This window comes from Oncorhynchus tshawytscha, linkage group LG02, assembly GCF_018296145.1.
Source record: "Oncorhynchus tshawytscha isolate Ot180627B linkage group LG02, Otsh_v2.0, whole genome shotgun sequence".
NCBI lineage: Eukaryota > Metazoa > Chordata > Actinopteri > Salmoniformes > Salmonidae > Oncorhynchus > Oncorhynchus tshawytscha.
Window position 1 is genome coordinate 21,937,138 of NC_056430.1, and position 11,000 is coordinate 21,948,137.

The 11,000-nt window shown below is 41.8% G+C and overlaps 1 protein-coding gene across 1 annotated transcript; it reads left to right on the top strand.

Annotated features, from left to right (window-relative positions):
* Positions 1 to 606: 606 nt before the first annotated feature.
* LOC112262457 (urocortin-3-like) lies at positions 607 to 1,316 on the top strand. The gene has a single exon (XM_024438102.2). It carries the CDS (start codon positions 613 to 615, stop codon positions 988 to 990), a length of 378 nt encoding a protein of 125 aa, XP_024293870.1. The 5' UTR covers positions 607 to 612; the 3' UTR covers positions 991 to 1,316.
* The last annotated feature ends 9,684 nt before the right edge of the window (positions 1,317 to 11,000 follow it).

Consider the following 11,000-nt stretch of genomic DNA (forward strand, 5'->3'; position numbering starts at 1 on the left):
ATTTGAAGAATCTGGGGGTGGCAGGTAGCCTAGTGGTTAGAGCGTTGGACTAGTAACCAAAGGTTCCAAGATTGAATACCCGAGCTGACAAGGTAAACATATGTCATTCTGCCCCTGAACAAGGCAGTTAACCCACTGCTCCTAGGCTGTCATTGAAAATAAGAATTTGTTCTTAATTGACTTGCCTAGTTAAATTAAGGTAAAATATATTTTGATTTGGTTACTACATGATTCCATATGTGTTATTTCATAGTATTGAAGTCTTCACTATTATTCTACAATGTAAAAAATAGTAAAAATCAAGAAAAACCCTTGAATGAGTAGGTGTTCTAAAACTTTGGACCGGTAGTGTACTAAGTCAAGAATGTTCGGGAGTTAAGTAATCTATTAGAACCACTGATATGTAAATATATCACAGTGGGTAACCATTAGTCATGGCAAGTTAATACCGTATGAGGAAACATTAATGGTGTGCCATGCCATCATTACAAGGACCATGAGGGAACCATGCTATATTTAGAGCAAATTAACAAATCTGCTTCAAAATTGTATGATTTTCACTATAAAAAGTTTCCTCTCTGCCTTTCCTCCCTCAGATCAAGTGTGCTTACCATGCAAGGAATGCATCTAAGTCTGTGTCTGGCTCTGCTGCTGCCATGGTGCAACCAGTGCCAGAGAACGGACTCTGCCAGTGCCAAGCTGGGAAACGAAGACACGGGAAACCTGTTGGCTGTCAAACTCGTAAACCGCAGTGGCATCCTGGGCCCTCTGCTCCCCCCAGAGTTCCATCCAACACCCCGGCAGACCAGAGCCCCACGTCCGGCCTCCCAGGTCTCCAAGAGAGCCCAGCAAGGGTCCCGCTTCACCCTGTCCCTGGATGTCCCCACCAGCATCCTCAGTGTCCTCATAGACCTTGCCAAGAACCACGACATGAGAGCCAAGGCTGCTGCCAATGCAGAGCTGATGGCACGCATTGGGAAAAGGAAATAAGGGATGGGGTCGTATGGGCAAAGGCTAAGGGGGGCAATTCTCAACTCACCAGGGTGGGTTTTCAAAATCAGGTTAAGGGATGGATAGGTTATGGGAAGGAAGGGTTGTTTTTAGAGGAAAAGACACATCTTGAAGTCTTTAATTAGTTTAGCCCTTTATCTGTTTTATATTTCTATTGCATAATTCTTACCTGATTTTATGCCATAAAGATCCACTGTCTGCCTGTACAGAAACGTTCTATAAAAAGAATGATAGAACAAATTGTGCTAATTAAATGTCACATCAAATATAAGATGAAGCTGGTCTTTTGTCTCCGCTACAGTGGGCAAAATGTATAATTTGTGGGCAGATAATCTTCTGAAATAGTAATAGGCAGGGAACCATTTGGAGTCTGTTTATTGTTTTTATTTATATATGTAACAAACTAAGGAAAGGTTGGAAAATAAAATCAGATAATATAACCTAATTTCTTTGTGTACAGCTTATTTCTTCTGCATTGACGTCAGAGGCGTTTATTAATTACAAGCATCAGTAACCAATAAAGCACTAACGGATAAGTAATATCACCCTGCATCATTCCCAACAAGAAGACTGATAACAGGACTATGGCACAGGGAGGAAATTGACCCGAGACAGAGGTCCCTGTTAGAGATCATCCATCTAGTTGATTAATGCTTGATCCCAAGTCAATTGGATAATTAAAGCAGCAATTCTGAGAGTAATTTTTAGTCACAGCACAAACCATTACTTAACTCAGATAGATGCATAAGCAAATTACTAATAAACATTTGTTTGGACTCCTGGAAGTACTGGATGGTGTGCAGGTGGTGCAGTTTGTGAGGTAATATGGCCTACAAAACGCCAAAGATGATGGTACAAAAACAATCATGTTCATCAAAGAATATGTTTATGAAGGAAATATAGCCTGTTATCAATTGTTCAATAAAGGTATACATATATATCTACACATATATATAGAGAGAGATTTTTGTAGACCTCCATAAGTCTGGTTCATCCTTGGGAGCAATTTCCAAACGCCTGAAGGGACCACGTTCATCTGTACAAACAATAGTATGCAAGTATAAACACCATGGGACCATGCAGCCGTCATACCGTTCAGGAAGGAGGCGCGTTCTGTCTCTTAGAGATTAACGTACTTTGGTGCAAAAAGTACAAAACAATGCTAGCACAACAACAAAGGACCTTGTGAAGATGCTGGAGGAAAGAGGTACAAAAGTATCTATATCCACAGAAAAACGAGTCCTATATCGACATAACCTGAAAGGCCACTCATCAAGGAATAAGCCACTGCTCCAAAACCGACCAAAAAAAGTCAGACTATGGTTTGCAAGCAACTGCACATGGGGACAAAGATCGTACTTTTTGGAGAAATGTCCTCTGGTCTGATGAGACATCAGTCAGGAAGTTAAAGCTTGGTCGCAAATGGGCCTTCCAAATGGACAATGACCCCAGGTATACTTCCAAAGTTGTGGCAAAATGGCTTAATAAGGACAACAAAGTCAAGGTATTGGAGTGGCCAAAACAAAGATCTGACCTCAATCCTATAGAAAATTTGTGGGCAGAACTGAAAAAGTGTGTGCGAGCAAGGAGGCCTACAATCCTGACTCAGATACACCAGCTCTATCAGGAGGAATGGGCCAAAATTCACCCAACTTATTGTGGGAAGCTTGTGGAAGGCTACCTGAAATGTTTGACTCAAGTTAAACAATTTAAAGGCAATGTCACTAAATAATAATTGAGTGTATGTAAACTTCTGATCCACTGGGAATGTGATGAAAGAAATAAAAGCTGAAATAAATCATTATCTCTACTATTATTCTGACATTTCACATTCTTAAAACAAGATGGTGATCCTAACTGACCTAAAAAGAGGGAATTGTTACTAGGATTAAATGTCAGGAATTGTGAAAAAATTAGTTTAAATGTATTTGTCTAAGGTGTATATAAACTTCCAACATTAACTGTATGCCCCACTTTGGACACTCCTCCTTCTCTCCAATCCTTACATCTTATGGTTCCACAGGAAGAGGGTAACAGGATAATACTGTATAACCATTATTTCTCCCTTCAGGGGATCTGACCTGACCTCCTGACCTCAACCCCTCCTTTGCCTAATCCACAGATGTCCTCTCGTATCACCTATCGCACTCCCATGACTCTCTCCCGTCCACCCAGCACATTCCATAGCCAATCTGTCTTTCTACAGATCTCTCCTTTATATACTATGCGTCTGATCTATCATTTCTTTAACCTTTCTGGCGCAGGCATTCTGCTAGCAACCCACCTCGACAACATCCGGTGAAATTGCAGAGCGCGAAATTCAAATTACAGAAATAGAAGTGTCATACATCGAAATAAAGCTTAACTTCTTGTTAATCCAGCCGCTGTGTCAGATTTCAAAAAGGCTTTACGCCGAAAGCACACCATGCGATTATCTGAGGACAGCGCCCCGCATACAAAAGCGTGAAAAACATTTTTCAACCAAGCAGGTCGCCACGAAAGTCAGAAATAGTGATATAATAAAAGCGTTACCTTTGAAGATCTTCTTCTGATGGCACTCCAAAAGGTCCCAGCTACATCACAAATGGTCCTTTTGTTCAATAAAGTCCTTCTTTATAACCCCAAAAACTCAGTTTAGGTGGCGCGCTTCATTCAATAATCCACCGGTTTCCCTCCTCAAAATGCATACAAAATGAATCCCAAACGTTATCAATAAACTTCTCCAAACAAGTCAAACAACGTTTATAATCAAACCTCAGGTACCCTAATATGTAAATAAACGATAAAATGTAAGACGGAGAATCGTTATTGTCTTTACCGGAGATAAACAATAAATAACGAACTCTCATCCACGCACATGAAAACACTACAGCCATTTTTTAAATGGTTTTTCCTCTGGGCTTCACCTGCCATATCAGTGCTGTTATACTCACATACATTATTTTAACAGTTGTCGAAACTGTAGAGTGTTTTCTATCCAAATCTACCAATTATATGCATATCCTAGCTTCTGGGCCTGAGTAACAGACAGTTTACTTTGGGTATGCTTTTCATCCGGAAGTCACAATACTGCCCCCTAGCCCAAAGAGGTTAAAAGTTTAGCCCGGATCCAACAACACATACACACAACCGTTCAAAAGTTTTGCGTCACTTAGAAATGTCCTTGTTGTTGAAAGAAAAGCACATTTGTCCATGAAAATAACATCAAATCCATGTGAGAAATTGCCAAGAAACTGAAGATCTCGTACAACGTTGTGTACTACTCCCTTCACAGAACAGATTAAACTGACTCTAACCTTTGCAACTCTAGGCAAAGTTGCGAAGAAAAAGCCATATCTCAGACTGGCCAATAAAAAGTAAAGATTAAGATGGGCAAAAGAACACAGACACTGGACAGAGGAACTCTGCCTAGAAGGCCAGCATCCCGGAGTCGCCTGTTCACTATTTAATGAGGCTGCCAGTTGAGGACCTATGAGGCGTCTGTTTCTCAAACTAGACACTCTAATGTACTTGTCCTCTTGCTCAGTTGTGCACCGGGGCCTCCCACTCCTCTTTCTATTCTGGTTAGAGACAGTTTGTGCTGTTCTGTGAAGGGGGTAGTACACAACGTTGTACGAGATCTTCAGTTTCTTGGCAATTTCTTGCATGCCTTCATTTCTCAGAACAAGAATATACTGATGAGTTTCAGAAGAAAGGTATTTGTTTTTGGCCATTTGAGCCTGTAATCGAACCCACAAATACTGATGCTCCAGATACTCAACTAGTCTAAAGAAGGCCAGTTGTATTGCTTCTTTAATTAGAAAAACAGTTTTCAGCTGTGCTAACATAATTGCAAAAGTGTTTTCTACTGATCAATTAGCCTTTGAAAATTAACACAACGCGACATTGGAACACAGGAGTGATGGTTGCTGATAATGGGCCTCTTTATGCCTCTGTAGATATTCCATTAAAAACCAGCCATTTCCAGCTACAATAGTCATTTACAACGGTAGTGTATATATGTGTATTTATTTCTATAATAGCCTACCATAGGCTATACAGAAATAGTGTCAGCACAATCTGTATGATTACTTTTGACCAGGCCTTTTCATACAAACCTGAAGAATAAAATAAATGCCTTTAATGAACCAACTATTTAAGAAGGTCTCACTCCCCCATTTGGCTTCTGTTGTCATGTGTAGTCTACTACTACTACACCACCAACATAGACAACATAAGTTAGTTAACAGCTATTTTAAGAAATAGAAATGTATATTTGAAAAGAAAATACAGATGAGTCACTGAACCCTGGGGCCAAATTCTAGGGCACTTTCCTGCATAACCGAAGCCGCAGTTGACAGCTTATCATGTGGTCTACCATTTGTATACTACCCCAAAGGGGTCTGAGGTGCATCAGAGCAGTAGTGAATTGAGCAATTTCTGTGCTGTGACAGGTCATACTTGGGATCACATCTGATAGCTTCGACCGCCGTGGGATTCATTCGTTGCCCAGATGATGCAGTGCCTGATCGACAGCAGCCTCACGGGTGTCTCAAGGTGATTCATCATTTTTCCACATGATGTCGTTATTCACACAAAGTTGGATGAAGCATTGTAGCAATTTATAAACCATGCAAAAATACCATGATTATAAAAATACTAAGAACACCTTTAGTGAATTTCAGCGTTTATAGCGTTCAGAACAGGAATTATGTTTTATTACGTGATTTAAAAAGGTGCTGCCAATGATGGCTTGGTGGATGACACTCAGCAGACAGCCATAAGGAGAGGCTTTTTGACTCAAAGGTATACCAACAAGTAAGTTTGTTTTCATTGTAAATTGGTAGATTTATGTTTGCCCCTGACATTCATTGAAGATTTCGTAGGCCTAATGGAGCTGGGACCTCGTTTGCCCTGTAAATCACTACAGTAAAGTTACCTTTATATTAAAGATTCAGACTTTGCTCATCAATACCTCTTCAACAGAACATGCCAGGATGGTATAAATTACCTTTTGAATCGGCTGATGATAGCGAAGAAGCTACACCAGTAGTCAAGTTCTGTTTACAAAAAGTGATCTTCAAAGTCATTTCAATGGCAGATTCTCCTTGTACTGCAGTTTAGGGACCATCTTAAAGGTGCAATTTGAACCCACTGTTAACTGAAATTTCAACAGTTTTGAAATCTCATGAGAGAACTCTGAAACCAACTTTAATAAGTTCAAGGACCTGTCCTCTCCAATCAACACCAATCATTTTAATTGACTTTAAATAGGAAAAATACTTACTTAACTTCAATAGCTTAAACCCCATAATACTTTCATGGATACAACCAACTTTTATTGGTTCAGGGACTATATCGCTAATCAACGGCAATTACTTGAGTGTTTTTTTACTTTGTCAATTTTTTAATTGAATTTACATTATAAAAATTGAGAGAGCCAGGGAGAGCTGGGGCCACCCAGGGAGGGGAGGGGGCGACTCACAGCCAAGGATGCCAGGGTCACTATTCCAGCCAGCTCCCTGCCCCAGGGAAAGTGCCAGGGAGCACTGGGGGACCACCCAAGGAACCCTGCTCTGCACCCGAGAAGGACAGTGTCCGTCACCTACCGTAGGCCTCAGCCAGCCCTTTCACACTTGCCTGGCTACCCAGACTCCTTGCTCCGGCCAAACGCTATGCCATGCCCAAGGACGTTCGTTTTTTTCTCCGCAATGAGTCTGGTTCGGAGTATCTCCCTGACCCTTCACTGAATGCGAACACATTCAAGGACATCTGATTGGTCCAGCAACTGATGGGTTGGGCCAGAGCCAGGACACACATGGGTAAATCTGTACTCTGAAAATGTAATTGGCTTTGATACTCTAATTGGTTAGAGATTATCCAATCGCTGATGACTTTGTTTTGTACAACATCCCTCATGCCCCACGTCACCACAACTGACTTCAATGATGGCAGTCTCAGACTAAAGTAACTAGCGAATGACCAAGCAGCGGAAGAATTTAATGTTGCCAGGCTGCCCGGAAGGACAGTGTCACTCATAACACCTTCTCAAATGAGCCTTCTCCTTGGGGCCTACCTGACCTCCAGTCAGGCCCCCACTGACCTGGTGACCTCTCTGTGACTCGAGGCACCACTGTCTGGGCCTCACTCCTGCCTCACCCTCCTTGGTCCTCTCTGGAGGACCAGAAAGTCCCCCACTGACCAGGTGACCTATTCCCCCAGTCAAGCCACCCCTGTCTGGCCCTCACTGCTGCCTCACCCTTTCTGGAGCTCCACTCCTTCCACTGGAGTTCCACAAACTAAGTCCAGATCTCCAGGACCTACACTCCCTGCCCTGTCTGCCTGCCCTCTCCCTGGGGCTGAGAGTCTAGCTTACTCCCTGGACCTCCAGACCTACACATTTACTCTTCCTGCACAGGCAACACCCCTCTCCCTGGACATCACCCATAACTGCATTCCGGTCAGTCTCATTCACCTCCAGATCCTCACGAACCGGGGCACCTGCACTTAAGCCCCCACCACTAAGACCTCTATAGGCCCACTGCCAGGAACCACAGGCATCTGGTGTCCCAAGCACGCTCTCTGAACCTGGTAACCTCCAACAGGTTACAAGGTTCAGTCCCCACTATACACTCCTAACAATGTGTATAAAAGAATGGACAAAGCCATTGATCACATGACACCATTCCTTCCTATGTAAAGACTCGATAGTGCATTGTAGCCTAATGAAGTCGGTTAAGATGGTGTCTCATGGAGACATAACATGCCCAGTTTCAGCTACTCCAGGAAGTGAAGTTGCAGGGGGCAGTCGAGAGGGGGCAGTCGTTCTCCCAACTGTGGACCTATTGACCGCGCTCCATCTCTGGACTCTGAGTGCCCGTTTACTTTACTTTCAACGTAAACTCAATTAAAATAGTTTTTAAAATAGTTTTAAGAGTAAAAAATACAACGTTACTGCTTTTGATTGGAAGGATGAGGTCCCTGAAGCAATAACAGTTGGTTGTAATCATGAAAGTGAAATGAGGTTGAAGCTATTGACTTTTTTGGCAGTATTTTTATGTAAAGTGAATAAAAGGAAAATATCAAGTAAATAAAAATACTAATTGCCGTTGATATGAGAGAAGAAGTCTCTCTGAACAACGTCAATTGTTTTGAGAAGGTACTGACTTTTTTTATTAACATGCAATAGTAGGCGTTGCAGTTTTAAGATGGCCCTTTAACACTAGGAGCGCAACATGTAAGCTACATTTCCCCTCCAAAAAGTAAATATAGCACGGAATTGGAAAAACAAGGGGTATCACTTGTTCGTTATCGTCAGCTGATTTAGAATATGACATTTCCATCATCCTGTCATGTTCAGTTGAGGTATTGAAGAGCAAAATCCGAATCTTTAATATAAAGCTAACTTCACCACAGTTAATAAATCAGTCTTTGACTGGTATACAGTCTGAAACAAACCACTGCAAAACCGTGCAATTGTACCTTTTTTATAAGCCAAAATGTTGAATAAAATGACTCTACCGACTGTCTGTTTGGTTGGTCACCTCAGAATCTCAAAATTTTAGACAAAATACACACAGAAAAGTATTGTTGACCCGACTTTTTAGAATGCTGCTACTGACGTTGACCTGGCACATGGGAAAAACCATGTAACCACCTGTTAGTATGCTTGCGTGTACTCCAAGTCTTGTCCAAGTGCCTTCGGTCATGAGCAAACATTTTGATTGCCACACACATAGACCCGCGTTTTGAAGTCTGTTTAATAATAAATTTCTGCGCATAGTTTGACAAAATGTTCAACCAGCTGATTGACCAACACCACAGACAATCAATCGACAGAGTAAGTTCAAATATAATTGTATTCAACATTTGTGACAAACAAGGGATGTTTAGTTTATTCTGTGTAAATAAATGTGCGTGGCTTTGCCTACTCGACTGAAGGCATTGCCACTTTATGTGACTAGGACACGGTGTGAGTTGAAACATGAATCTACTGGACATTGTCCTGAGTTTGACCTTGAGTGTGTATATAATTAAATGTGTCTTATTGTGCATCTGCACACAACCATGATGCCATTTGCACACGTTCTAATGTACTGTAGCTTACATTGTCGAGCTCTGACTTGTCCTGACCCTGGCACTTGACCTATTTTTGACCCTCTGCAAGAAGGCAAGTGGTAACCTGGTACTGTGAGGTTGATCCGATTTACCCTAGCAGTATTACTGAGTCAGGGTTAATAGTGAAGATGATCCTGTAATGCCACTGTGTTTAATAATGCGCCTCAATCTTGCGTGATGAGGTGTGAGTTGTGACTGCATAAACAGTAGTGCATTTAAGCATTTTATCCCTCTGTCCTTAATCTGTTTATGCACTTTCCTTATTTGGCTGGCTCCCAGAGGGGGTGTGGGTGGGTGTGTGGTTTGCTTGTCTTTTAGATTTGAGATGCAGTTGAATTGTGTTTTTCATTTGAGTGTGTATGTTGTTAATGTTCCTGTGGTCCAGAGAGCTTGTCAATGCTCTGTATTGCTGTGGGGCATTTATGTGTGTCAAAGCTAGAGGGTCACAGACAGTGTGTGAAATAACTGGCAACAGAGAATAAATTGTGAAAGAGTAAATTCTCACCAAACTAAAGGACTGCAGGAGGTTTTGACACTGTGCTCTGTGAAATGTATTTTTTCAATTCTGTAACATGTGAAAGCCAAGGTGGGCGTGCTGCTATTCTCAGTTGAAGATGATACATTTTTTGCTCAGGCCTGGACAGATCAATGATCAGGGGTGTGAATATAATCCTGGTTGTGCAATGTGGATCGTCTGATAGAAGTTAAAAGGCAGGGCACTCCCACTCTATGATGTGTTATTAAAGGGATGTGTATGAGACATCGGTCAGATAACAACACCACGGTTGGACTGACATCAGTAGGCCCACTACTATTGCCATCTATTGATTCAGCACTGGGATTTGTTACATTTTATTTTTGGTAGTTTGAGAGAGTTGCTGAATATAACTGACTGTATACAGTCGACAGATTAAAACCAAAGTAAAAGAACCAGTGATGTAGGAAAGAGAGGGAGCAAAAAAAGAGACAGTGAAATCAAGGATCCGTTGATTATTAAATGATCAGAAATTGGACCTGTGTTTCACAGAGACGGAGAAGCGTGGCAAAAAAGGTAACCAAAACTCAATATACAGTCGTGGCCAAAAGATTTGAGAATGACACAAATATTAATTTCCACAAAGTTTGCTGCTTCAGTGACTTTAGATATTTTTGTCAGATGTTACTATGGAATATTGAGGTATAATTACAAGCGTTTCATAAGTGTCAAAGGCTTTTATTGACAATTACATGAAGTTGATGCAAAGAGTCAATATTTGCAGTGTTGAGCCTTCTTTTTCAAGACCTCTGCAATCCGCCCTGACATGCTGTCAATTAACTTCTGGGCCACATCCTGACTGATGGCAGCCCATTCTTGCTTAATCAATGCTTGGAGTTCGTCAGAATTTGTGGGGTTTTGTTTGTCCACCCGCATCTTTGAGGATTGACCACACGTTCTCAATGGGGTTAAGGTCTGGGGAGTTTCCTGACCATGGACCCAAAATATTGGTGTTTTGTACCCCGAGCCACTTAGTTATCACTTGCCTTATGGCAAGGTGCTCCATCATGCTGGAAAAGGCATTGTTTGTCACCAAACTGTTCCTGGATGGTTGGGAGAAATTGCTCTCGGAGGATGTGTTAGTACCATTCTTTATTCATGGCTGTGTTCTTAGGCAAAATTGTGCGTGAGCCCACTCCCTTGGCTGAGAAGCAACCCCACACATGAATGGTCTTAGGATGCTTTACTGTTGGCATGACACAGGACTGATGGTAGTGCTCACCTTGTCTTCTCCGGACAAGATTTTTTCCGGATGCCCCAAACAATCGGAAAGGGGATTCATCAGAGAAAATGACTTTTTCCCAGTCCTCAGCAGTCCAATCCCTGTACCTGTTGCAGAATATCAGTCTGTCCCTGA